The sequence below is a fragment of the Aquila chrysaetos genome, chromosome 8, assembly GCF_900496995.4.
Source record: "Aquila chrysaetos chrysaetos chromosome 8, bAquChr1.4, whole genome shotgun sequence".
In the NCBI taxonomy this organism is placed as follows: domain Eukaryota; kingdom Metazoa; phylum Chordata; class Aves; order Accipitriformes; family Accipitridae; genus Aquila; species Aquila chrysaetos.
Genome location: NC_044011.1, coordinates 15,096,594 through 15,109,720, shown reverse-complemented (window position 1 = coordinate 15,109,720; position 13,127 = coordinate 15,096,594). Strand labels below are relative to the sequence as shown.

Below are 13,127 nucleotides of genomic sequence, written 5' to 3'. Positions count from 1 at the left end.
AGTGGAGACATTTATTTATGCCTGCCTGAAATATGTGTGTCTTTGTCTTTAGATGAGTAGTTCAACATCTGTCTTTATGTCTACATGTAGACAGTTATGTCACTAAGTTCATGGAATAATATTTGTTTATCATAACAATTGATCATAACTTACACTCTATGGTGTGTCTGCCAGGACAGCCCTGAAGAGCTTGAAGTAATTTCTTGAAACACCTGTAGCTACAGCAGTGTTCTGAATCAATTTTTGTTTGATGATTGCAATTTAAATTTCTAAAAATAATTGGAAAGGGGCTAGAGTGTTTGATGAGACTTATTATATTTATATTACAAAACCAAGGAATTGTTAACAGCTTGGGTATAAAAACCAAATACAGAAAAAACCCAATACCCCCTCCCCAAGAAACTGTAGCGCATAAGTGTGTTATCAGTCTATAAGAAACATGGAAAACCTTTTAGGTTTCCTTTTTAAACTTTTCAGAAACTTTGTAACTATGGTAAGAAAATTTGATTTTAAAATCTGTTTCTGTTGAAACAGTCTAACATGATCCAGACTACTCCTGTGTCAAGATCAAGCTATGCAAATGCAAGTTTCAGATGAAAATAAAAGTTTTCATAATGTATTAATGAATAATTACATATTTCTGGGTTTGTAAAGGTGTGTTTTAAGACAGCAACAAAACAAAACCCCTTTCCAATAAATAAAAATCCTTGTCATGGCAATGTGTGCTGACTATTCATTTCAAAAACAAACAGAAAGATGGCCAAGAACAGTTAATGTCAGTCTGAAGTGACTCAGTCTTTTCCTATGGTAGGGAAAACAGTTATCTGTTTCAGCCAGGAAGTCAGAGAAGAAAGAGTAGTGACACACATTTAAGAGATGACCAAACATCCTGCTGTTCTGCTTTCCTGCTTAGAGAAGTATTGTTGGTTTCCAGCCAGAATAAAAATGGAACAAACTATGGAGACTTTGGACAGCGTATAAAGTTGCAAGTTGGACTAGAAATAATCAACTAGAAAGCTAACATTTCCTGGATCACTGATTTTCTTCCTTTTCTGTCTAGATCCTCGGTGAAGAGTTGGACAGCTGCAATATAAAGCTGTTGGAATTGGATGCATCAGTCCAGGACTTCGCAGAGCAGAATGCACTGCTGGCTAAGCAGCTGGCTAACAGGATAGGGAAACTCACTGCATTGCACCAACAGACCATACGGCAGGCTGAGTACAGAGCAGCGAAGCTCAGTCAGGTATGATCTCAAATCCTTTCTGCTGTTTCCTTTCAGAAGCAGAAGGAGCATACACACTTCCCATTTATTTTCCTGTAGTTATGCAAGAAGGAGCATTCCTTGGCACATCTGGCTATTGTTAGTCAGGGCTTGCATCACACCTCAAAGAGAGGCACAGACGGGTCAGATCAGGAGCGTGGAATAATTCTGTGATGCTGCTTTAACATCCTCTTTCATGAATCATCTGCTGGTTGGTTCCTCTGGTGCCCTGAAAGGATTAGAGACCTTCTCACAAACAGTAGCATGCCAGGAAATAGTATTTCATTGTACTTTTCAGGGACTCTCTCTTATCACTGTTACCTGTATTTGCAGCATTACAAAAAAAAAAAAAATTATTTTGCTCTAGTCACAATCTATAGATGGTGAATATAATTTGTAGATTCAATAGAAAAGCCTAGATACACTGACCCTGATAATGCATAATGTTTATGCAATGTTTCAGCATTCATAAAGATGCTTACCCTGCAGTTCAAGGTCCCTGAAACTCTTTCTTATGTATTTTTTTTGCTAATCGTTATCCCAAAAAAGTCTAGCTAAAAGCAAAGAAATGGATTTTCTATGGTTCTGCCATCAATACCCTGATAAATTATGAGTTCTCTTTTCTGCATGCATAAAGAAGCTTCTGTAAGGCTTGAAAAAGATAACTATTTCATGGTACTCTTCAGTTTCCTCTGAAAAATTGTTTTCAAAAAGAGACAGAAAATTACTATCAAAGTAAGAGTTCAGTCAAAGGTACTTGGAGAAGGGATTTAACCATTAGGATATTTTTGTTCAGCACCAAGAAATCCACTTCCTATCATAAAAAATGATAGGTAAGGCAAACTGCATGCAAATACAGTTCAGTCACCTAGGATTTGATCCATCCTTCATACAGGACAAATGCATGAAAATCAGTGAAATTATTCCTGCTAAGTGAGAAGAAAATTTGAACTAAAGAGTACTTTGCTAAATAGAAATTGGATGAATCAGAAAGTGGAGATTTTGAAATAAGTGCAATATTTCTCTTTTTGGAAATATGGCAGAGTGAGTGGACAAAGCAGGTTTTAAAAAAAGGTCATTTTGTCCCTTTTCATGTCATCCCCAAAGAAAAATAAGGAATGATGTAAAGGAGGCTTGCAGTGAGCCACAAACCGAGCAAGAAGGTATTTTGGAACTTATGTGTGAGGCTGAAATGTGCAGGAAGTGTACCCTGTGGGGATATATTTGATCATCAATGCACTCTCCCTGTGTGACCTACATTCCTATAGTGCTTTTTTTTCCCTGAAATAGATATACTTGTTACTTGAAGTAGACCTATTTTAACTCCATAAATACAGAAGTAATTAAATTATATTCAACAGTAAGGAAAAGTTGTTAAAACTTTTCCCCAAGTTAAAAACAGTAAAAGAAATAAAATTAATTTTATCATTCTCGAAGAACTGTACAGAATTACATTTTAGGCTTAAGTTGATTTTTCTTTTATATCCAGGCTGCTTCACACTTGGAAGAATACAATGAAATGCTGGAGTTCATATTGAAATGGATCGAGAAAGCAAATATCCTAGTGCACGGTAGTATAACATGGAATTCTTCCTCTCAGCTTCGTGATCAGTTTAAAGCCTACCAGGTGATTATATGAGCTATGAAAATTAAAGGGCAGTGTATAAAAGAAGTTATTTTCTAAGCAGTGAAGTTTTATTTCCTACACCTTTTTTGCCTCCTTTCCTTGAGGAAAAAAAGTCTTAAAATGCTGGGTTTCTTTTACTGTTTCCTCAAGTCTTGAAAGATGATTAATTAGTTTTGGACAAATGTTTTGAAGACTGAAATTAAGATATATTGCTGAATAAAGCTACGTGATTCCAAGTTGATCTCCAAGTTTACTCAAGTACATTGGATTCATAGTAGCTTTTGACTGAGTACTGTGTCTATACGCTGTGATTCTATCACACAGAGTACCTCATTGCAGCTAATATTCCTCTAGAATTTTAGTTAACCAAACATTATTTTCCGTTTGGTTTTTTTTTTCTTTCTCCTTTACACTAAATTGGAATAGCCTTTGTCCTCATCTGATGAGTTTAACACCAAATGTTCTCAGACTGATACCCAATGGATGAGTTTCTTCCAGTTTCTTCCTGAACATCTCACATCAGAGTGATCTGCTGTCCCTGTGACAGTGCAATTTTTTCTGTGTGTGCAATGTGTAAGTGTGGTATCAGTGGAGCAGTTTGATAACGTTCAAGCTTGCCCAGTGTTACATGACCACATGAAACAAATCAAAGCATCGTAAAATGACCATGTCTCACTAATGCCAAAATAAGACTGCATTAGTTATGTTTTTTAAATATACATTAGTTAATTGTCAGCTGCATTCACTTACATTGGGACAACACAGTATGTCACGCTTTCTTATTCTGAATAGGAACCTCCAGGCAATTTATCTTGAGGATAGCTGGGAGATAGCATTTCTGGTTTGGTTTTACTATGGCTTTTTCCCTGGTTCAAAAAGCAATGAGGATACGGGCTTAACCAATGCCATCCCACAGAACACTTTGGTAGCCATTTTTTAGGCAGCATTAATGACTATGGCACCCAAGTGCTTTCTGCTGCTTCCTATTAGGTACACCAGGCTTCCAGAACAAATCCTATCCACAGATTGTCTATATTATATTTTTACAGGCAAGTGTGTATAGCAAAACACTAAAATGAATGTGTTGGTAAGTACAGCTGCTGAAGCTTCATGACTTACTCTTCCGTTTCCCAGTCTCCATAAGCTGAAGCACTTCAGCATACGCTGAGAACTAAGCATATTGCCGAAGCCTTACAGGAAATCAGTAGAACTTAATCATATGCTTACAGATGTGTACTAATTGAGGAGTTTGCAGAACAGGAATATACTTAAAGATATGTTTAATCTGAAGATCAACTCTGGCATTCAGTTTGTTCATATCTCCATCTAGACTATGCTTGATGAGTCCGGAGAGATTCATGGTGATCTCGAGGCCATGAGTGAGAGGATTGAGTATCTGGCAAGTGTATACTGTACTGAAGGAATGTCACAGCAAGTGCTGGAACTGGGGCGGCGGACAGAGGAATTACAGCAAGTTATCAAAGTGCGGCTACCAAATCTCCAAGATGCTGCCAAGGTATATGAAAGCAGTTTTTCTAATGCTAGCTGACAGCTTAGGGTCGTGTGTGCATCATGTTTCTGAGACATGTAGCACTGCAGATTATCTGTGGTCTATAACGGGCATGATTGTGTTGTCTAAAGTTAGATATCTTGTGCTGTTTAAGATACTGCCTTCAGGTGCTATACCAGATGGGGACAAGATTCCTGCAGCTCCTCATATCTGCCCATTCTGGATGGATGTATTGGGGATAATGGTGTGTCTCAATTGGCACTGAGCACCTGTGTTTAGATACTTGAAAAGCGTCTGTGTTGGTGCTTATACAGTGCCATTTCCTTTATTTTTCTCTTAAAAGATATCTAAAGCCTGCTATCTATTAATTCAGATCAGTAGTGGACCAGATCAGAATGCCATAACGTAAGACCTACCTCTACAAGGGAATGCCATGAAAAGAATGAACATGCTTTTTCATGTCCCTGACATTTCAGTGCAGCTCTTCCATATGGGTTTAGTGTTAATGTAAATGTGTGTTATGCCTATGCAGTGCCTGAGGGCATGGTAAACTGGTGCAAGACACAGGGAAAAGCATAGAAGTCTTTTCTACCTGCTCTTACCTTCAGGGCAAGAAATTTTACCTTTTTTTTCTTTTAATTAATACAATAATTCAGGAAAAAATTAATATTGGAATGGTATAATTAGTATATTTATAGGGGTTCTTCTGCTGTAACCTGCTACAATTACACACTACTAAATAGGAAAATACTTAAAGACAACTAAGAGAATAGGCTTATCAGCTAAGGATAAAGTGGTCCTTCTCCACATTTGACTCTTACTTTACAACATTTATAGGACATAGGAGAAATGCTGCAGCTGCAGCAGCCATAACAGTGTAACAGAGAGGTTTTGAAGAAGACTTCTTTCCATTACAAAAGCACAAATCAGTAAACTGCAGTTTATGAGCTGAAGGCTTTTATTATTTTTTAATTTATTTTTCATAGAACAAACCAGAGATTTACGTACAAGTAAGCATAGTAGAAGTGAAACTTACTAGCTTCAGTTCTCAGAGAAATACTGGAACAGTTGAATAAACTATTTGTAAATTGTTATAAGAAAACATGGAGATGAATAGAAGCCAACAGAAATTTACAAAGGAAAAAAATCATATCAAAAGTAACCAATTTAATGTGAAAGTAATAGATAGACTTTTATATAAATGTACAATATGTGATATATCTTGACTTTAATAATATTTCACATGATATTGTTATTAACACAGTTAATAAGCTTATCTGGTTGAAAATACAATAGGTATGTGTAAAGCTGGCTAGAAAACTTACCTGGTGTGTAGTTGTCGATGGTTCACAGCCCAAAAGGAGGGCTACATCAAGTAGGGTTTTGCAGGCTTCTCCCTTGGATCTGGTACTATTCAAAATTTTCATTAATGAGTTGGATGATGGTTTAGAGATCATGGCTTTTGGGATGCTTACACAACACCAAATATGCTGGGACTACCTGAAAAAATTAAGCTGCTAGTCAACAGAGACAGGGGCAAATTGTTACTTTTAGACAGGAAGAACCAGGCATATGCTCCTCTGAATGAGGAACTACTGGCTTGACACACCCTGTTTAAAGGTCTTAAGTTTAATAATGTGGATCATGGAAAAATGAGTGAACAATGCCACATTGTTTTAAAAATCCAAACGCCATGCAGAAAATAAAGTATATAATTGTAAGGTATGTGAAGTAAGTCCTTTTGTTCTACCTGTTGGTCACTAGCGAGGTTTCAGCTGTGACCAGTTTTGCAGTTGAAAAAAAGATGTGGACCAACTGGAGAAGGAACAGAGGGTAGTGATGATTGTGATATGCGTGTGAATTTGTAGACAAGATGCATGAAAAAGGATTATCCTAACATATGATGTATTCAGAGAGAATAAAAATAATTTGTTGTTCATGTCTGTTGTTAACGGGATAGTAAGTAGAGGATTGAAATTACACCAAAAGATAACTTTATGTCAGACCATCAGAAAAAACTTTCTACAAAAAAAGAGTACTGACATAGTGGAATATGTTGTCTGTAGAGGTAAGTGGGACTCCACTGTTAGTGGCCTTTAAGAATGGCCTGTAAAGATAAGACAATTATGTCCTGTCTTATTACAGGAAGATTACTAGAGGACATCTAGGCCTCAAACGTTATGAAATTAGCTTTATAGAGTACATGCTGTATTTGAGATTGAGGAAGTACTTAAAATAACAACTCTGGCTTTGTGTCATGGTTTAACCCCAGCTTGCAACTAAGCCCCACCCAGCCGCTCACTCACCTCCCTCACAGTAGGATGAGGGAGAGAATCAGAAGGGTAAAAGTGAGAAAACTCGCGGGTTGAGATAAAGACAGTTTCATAGGTAAAGCAAAAGCCATGCATGCAAGCAAAGCAAACCAAGGGATTCATTCCCCACATCCCATGGGCAGGCAGGTGTTCAGCCATCTCCAGGAAAGCAGGGCTTCATCACGCGTAACGGGTACTTGGGAAGACAGACACCGTAACTCCAAACATCCCTCCCTTCCTTCTTCTTCCCCCAGCTTTATAGGCTGAGCATGACATCGTGTGGTCTGGGATATCCCTTGGGTCAGTTGGGGTCAGCTGTCCCGGCTGTGTCCCCTCCCAGCTCCTTGTGCCCCCCCAGCCTGCTCGCTGGTGGGGTGGGGTGAGAAGCAGCAAAGACCTTGGCTCTGTGTAAGCACTGCTCAGCAGTAACGAAAACATCCCTGAGTTACCAACACTGTTTTCAGCACAAATCCAAATCACAGCCCCATACCAGCTACTATGAAGAAAATTAACTCTATCCCAGTCAAAACCAGCACACTTTGAGACCTCTTTTTCTAGACTGTCATATGACTGGTATTTTTATCCAATATTTTAAAGATTTAAAATTCATTGTTAAAACTATGAATTAGTTTTAGCACTGTATATAAGGGATGTAGCCACAAAATCCAGACAGATATATTTATAGTGATTTTTTTTTTCTTTTTTTCTTATTTAACCCTGAATCTGTTGTGTTACAGGACATGAAGAAATTTGAAGTTGAGCTTAGAGCCCTGCAGGCTGCTCTGGAGCAAGCCCAAGCCACACTGACCTCTCCAGAGCTTGGGCATTTGAGCTTGAAAGAGCAACTTTCTCACAGACAGGTAAAAGGCCAGGACCTCAAAATAAGCACTTGAGTAGTGTCAGCTTACACAAAGAATAATGAATGTTTGTTGAGAACGATTGTGGTGTTTCTTAGGTGGGTCATTTTTTCAGAGTCTAGCCCCAAATTACTGCCAAGGGAATAAGAGACGGAATGGGAAAAATCATTCCCTCAAAGGGAATGGTTGAAATATAATCCTTTGAGTCTGTTCTTAGGTTGATGCAATTCTGAGAAATGTGCATCCAACCCAAGTTTAATCCATATTAATATTAACAATAAAGCTCAGTTCTTATCCAGTGCTTTTCATCAACAGGTTCTTAAAGTACTTCAAAAGGAAGTCTAGATTGTTATCACCATTTTACAGATAGACATGCAGTGAGATAGTGTGTTGCTAGCTCCCCCAATAGTCAATTGGAAAGCTAAGAGAAAATTCAGTTTTCCTTAAGCCTAGTTACATTTTTGTAGTTGAATTACCTCTGTAAGATATTGCTACTTTCTGTATTGCACTTGGCCTACTATAGAGATTTGTCAATTTGTTATTTTTGGTCTCAGTCTCATGACAAGAAAAATAACCCAAGTTATAGCTTTCTGAGTTGCTTAAGAAATGTTTCTTGCTGTAAGCTAATATGCAGAACTAACTGTCTTAGTCTGCCAGTGAAAACTAAATGTCAGCAGGTCCACTTCAGGATTAAAATCTGCAGAAAAACATATGGATGAAAGGTAAATTTGCAGAGCTTTCCCTTTTGATTAAAATATGCAGTCTTTATTCTAGGCACTTGCAGCCAAATTTCAGAATACGGCATTGAAGAGTGTAAGTGAAACACATAACCCGCCGTAAGACTAAAGGAATACAGATTTTACGTTGCTGTTGATGTGTATTCTTCGTCCTGGCTCTAGCAGGTCTCACAGTATGACTTTCTTTTGTACAGAAGGGGGCTGTAGCCCCTGCCCACCTGTTTCACCAGACCAGAGAGGGGGTCTTGGAGAGTTCTTGGCTGGCATGCAGCCCCCAGGGTACCTCTGGGTGCCAATTGCACAATAAAGGCACCCTTTGCCAGCAGTATGGGGCCTACCAGAGGAAAGGCCACACCAGTGATGTCTGAGGAATAGGTCGTCATACCAAATCTCTGGTTAGTTTATCCACCAATAGTCATGAGGGCACAGAAATAAAGAGCAAACCACAATATTCACGTCAGTATGCACTTCAGACCCATTTAGCTATCTTTCATCACATGGTATAGGGGAAGGGAGACAACCAGTCTCTTTATCCCTATTTGCCATACACATTGTCTAGCTGATTTATACCTATTGAACTTAAAATATTATTCTAATGTGCTAAGGCCCTTTTCATCAACTTTGCCTTTTTCTTTTTTTTTAAATTGTTTTTCTTTTTCTATCTGTGAATACATTAAACTACCCAATGAAGATAAAAAGAATGCTGATCGAATCTATTCTCCAGTCATTGCACTTAGACCCTTCTCATACATATGAACAGACAGCTTGAATGGACATTGTGAACGGAACAGAGACTATTAACAAAGGCATCCAGCGCATGATTATTCAAAGGAAAGGATTTCTGTGTAGCTGTGTTTCTTTCTGTTTGATTGCCGTTTAAATTTTAAGCAACATTTTCAGCTGTGGTTTGTATTTTCAAAGGAACGCTGTGAACACAATGGGATTTATTTGCTGGTTTGAAAATGTGCTTCTGTGTCCCAGCAGGGAGTTCACTCAGATTTTAACATTAAAATATGTGTATACATAAATGACTCCTATGCTGCTTTGATTTGTGGATTTTGTAAAGATATTTTTTTTCAAATATGTTAACAGAAATATTTTCATACTTAGACACTTAGAAATAGGTACTACTAGGCTTTTTAATGAATTATTTTTATTCCTATTATATGGGCTTTTTGATATTTAAAAGAATGCTCATTTCAGGATGAGCAACTCCAGACAAAGTGTGTCCTGATTATATTCAATTTAGAAAATAGATAATCAAATTTGTTTGGTTTAGTGCTTGAGCTCGTCAGTATTTTTCTTGTGCTGCGTGAAACGCTCTGGGAGTTCTGCAAAACTGGCTTACTGTGGCACTGACTTTGTTTCTAGCATCTGTTGTCTGAAATGGAGTCGCTGAAGCCAAAAGTTCACGCCGTACAAGTCTGCCAGAGTGCCCTGAGGATTCCCGAAGAGGTGGTCACCGGCCTGCCAATGTGCCACAGTGCTCTCCGGCTCCAGGAGGAGGCCAGCCGCCTGCAGCATACTGCCATTCAGCAGTGCAACATCATGCAGGCGAGTGTAACCCCGTCCCGTAAATTACTCAAACTCGAGCAGTGCCATACAAATTGTGAGGAAAACAGAGAATTTCCTATCTCTCTGCATTCCTCTTTTCCATGTAGTACCACTAGGAAGATGCCCACTAAGTTTCAGTCCTTTCTGACTCCATGTCTTTGGGGGTTTTAACATTCATGATCATGTTAACTGTTGATTTAATCAGACTCTCATCTCAGTTCTCTCCTCTATCTTGCTATGTTTTTCGTAATGATGTTAGGATTAACTAGACAAGTAGCTAATATACAATTGTATGCAGGCTAATTTTATAATATATGTAATCAGTTAATGAAATTAATATGTCATTATAACATCAACTGCTTAGAGTGATTGCATAAAAACTATTGGCTTAATTAAATAGTTTTCTAGGATAAAAATAATTATTTTATTTTCTCTTTATTTAAAATTTATATATATGTTCTTTCTGATTTTGGAGTCATTCAGCATCTATTAAATTTGCATTTTCAAGTTTTGCTAAATGCAAGAAAACTAGGATTTGTTTGATTGTTTGAATTCATAATTGAACATGTAAAATGTATTTCCAAAGATTAAGAGAATAACCTTTTACTTTCTTGCTATTTAGTGATAGAAAAATACATAGTGAGCTATACAACTACTGAGCTTCAAGTTAGGTAACAGAAGAGACTTTAGATCATTAAGGATGCTTAATGATACTTAAGTACAAGGAAGGATACAATGTCAAACTCAAATGTTTTAAAAACAGGTTAGACAAACTGGTGGTGAATCTATGATAGAAAGAATTGATACTAGGCTGGTAGGATAATGATCTGCATCAATCTTCATAATTCTCTCCCAGTTGTACTTTCTGTAAAATCTAACTTTCTTATATAGTCTTTCCACTTCATAAATGGAGGCTTGAAGTGAAAAAGCAGATGAAAATGCTTTATAGTAAAACCATGAGATTAGGCAATACTATCTTTTGGTGGGTATGTTTGGTGCAGGTACTTGTTGGAAGCAGAAGTTCTAGTTCCTTATATTGGATACCTAAAACACCATGTTATGTGAACTGTTTTTTTGGAAATAGTTAAATAAATGAAACCATTGAATTCATTGCAGTTCACAATATTTCTGAAGGAACTTTTTCCTGACTATATTCCTGCTTTGCTTATCCAGATGTGAGTGCCGGATAGATGTAAGTTTCCTCCACTTCAGAAAGGAGATCAGTCATGCTTGGACTAAGTAAATATTTATTTTCATGTGGACACTCAATATTTTTTTTTCCTCTCTAGGAAGCAGTGGTTCAGTATGAGCAATACGAGCAAGAAATGAAACATTTGCAGCAAATGATAGAGAGTGCCCATCATGAGATCCAAGACAAGCCAATAGCAACCAGCAACATTCAGGAACTCCAGGTCCAGATTTCACGTCATGAGGTAGGAGAGCCAAAATGCAAACACATGGGCTCAATGGCAGTTCATCGACCCAAAAAACTTTTCATAAGCAATCGTCATAGATTAGCTGAGTAGCTTCTCAGACTTGCTCCAGGCTAGTTGAACAGATAGACTTAATACCAGATAGGAAACTCATGCTATTGGTACAGTATGGAGTTTTCATTTGTTTATTCAGTTCAATGTGTGCTAATCTCAAGGCAACAGTACGACGAACAAAAGCATTGCATAATTAAGGGACAGTTAACGTAGGAGTGTCCTGGAAGTCAATGTGAGCAGATAGTCAGGTGATCACTGCTAGTTCAGTGATCATTTTTTATAGATATATCCTGAAGTACTTACTCATTTCCATCCTAGTACTGTTCTGTAAAAGAACACCAAGAGAGTTGAATCACAGGAAAACCACAGTAGATTTGGAGCAAAACTCTGCAACATGCACTCCAAAGGCTTCTTTTAAAGTAATTTTTGGGAAGAGTTTTGCCCTGTGGAGTTACAGGTCCTGCCTTCAAACTGATTGATCGTCAGCACTCGAATAAGTTGGGACAGTCCCTGTGCAGCCGTCTCGCTGTACTGGCATGGGAGCTCTTGAGCCCCTTTCCCCTTCGCCTGTCTCTTGTGTATTTCTTGGGATAGACGATGCACCACTGATCTCTGTGTGTCACTTTTAGCACCAGATGGCACCATTTCTTTACCTTTGAATTAAAGCTATCTGTGCTATTATGTAATATAACCTAATGTTATACGTGTTGCTCATTTTCTATCCAGTTGTTACAAAAGTCAGTATAAACACAGAGCAAGTTGCCTAAAAGAAACACTACTGGTTTTTTAGTACTGAATTAAAAATGCTACTATTCTCTGTTCAAATGTTCTGGAACAGCAAATGCAGGAGAGTGGCTTCAGCAATACAGGGTAATATTGCTGGAGGAAGGAATGATGCTGCAGGGGAAGGAATTAAAAATGGGGCAGCTTCAGTTTCATCTACATTTGAACAAGCTCAGTAGCTAGGAGTCCTTCTAAACATCTCCAGGAAGACGGCAGCTTTACTCTATTGCACATGTTGAGATCAACCAGAGTGGACAGGTTTCATACTTGCAAGCTTTCCACATTTAGGGATAAGGAGTTTCGAAAGACTGAGATATGCATATTTTTGGCTCATATTTTGTCTGCTAAATACCTGTGGAAAAGCATAGCATAAAGGGGATATACCAAACCCTATATTATTACACTACTTCAAAAAGCAAGTCTGTCAAGATGCTTGTTAGTTGTGTTATTAATTTAAGAAGACATCAGTTACCAGATTCCTTGCTGAAGCCTGCAGGAACAAGAACTTAAAGGGACATTTGTATTGCTATATTTAGAATTAAAATAAGAGGAAGAAAGCAGCAGGAAAGTACACCCTGATTTGTAGGAAGCTTGTATTACTATGCATGTACGTAACTAGTTACATTCTAGAACTACGTTTACTGAACTGTGTTTCTTTCCGATAAAAATGTGGGAGAGTATCTCCATACTTGTGAATTATTTTAATGGACAATACAGTACCTCATAGGACATTGCTTTTATAAGCGGCTTTATTTTTTCCACAATCACATTTTTGCCTCCTTTTCCTTTTCTTTGTTTCCAGTTGAGAGAGGTATGTTAGATACTCAGTGCATTGGACATTAATGCCACAAACATTATTGCATTTCAGTAATATAGATGGAGTTAAGTATATTGAATGACAATAATTTCCTACTGAGCCCCAGAGATGTCATTCATTGAGCATTAGTGAATGACTGGTACTTGCCAAACAGAGCAGGTAACTATTCCACCTGCTAGACA

The 13,127-nt window shown here is 37.8% G+C and overlaps 1 protein-coding gene and 1 long non-coding RNA gene across 19 annotated transcripts in view; one reads left to right on the top strand and one right to left on the bottom strand.

Annotated features, from left to right (window-relative positions):
• SYNE1 (spectrin repeat containing nuclear envelope protein 1) overlaps positions 1-13,127 on the top strand; it is a 320,180-nt gene that overhangs the window by 201,489 nt on the left and 105,564 nt on the right. For all 18 annotated transcript variants that reach the window (XM_030022683.2, XM_030022698.1, XM_030022689.2 and 15 more), the window contains 6 exons: positions 1,061-1,243; positions 2,751-2,888; positions 4,219-4,404; positions 7,448-7,570; positions 9,676-9,858; positions 11,148-11,291. In XM_030022683.2, coding sequence (XP_029878543.1) covers positions 1,061-1,243; positions 2,751-2,888; positions 4,219-4,404; positions 7,448-7,570; positions 9,676-9,858; positions 11,148-11,291 — 957 coding nt within the window. The remainder of the gene's footprint in view (positions 1-1,060; positions 1,244-2,750; positions 2,889-4,218; positions 4,405-7,447; positions 7,571-9,675; positions 9,859-11,147; positions 11,292-13,127) is intronic.
• LOC115344772 lies at positions 299-5,986 on the bottom strand. Its single transcript, XR_003924652.2, has 2 exons — positions 5,724-5,986; positions 299-1,490 (listed from the first exon to the last, which is right to left on the bottom strand). It is a non-coding gene; the product is annotated as an uncharacterized LOC115344772 (long non-coding RNA).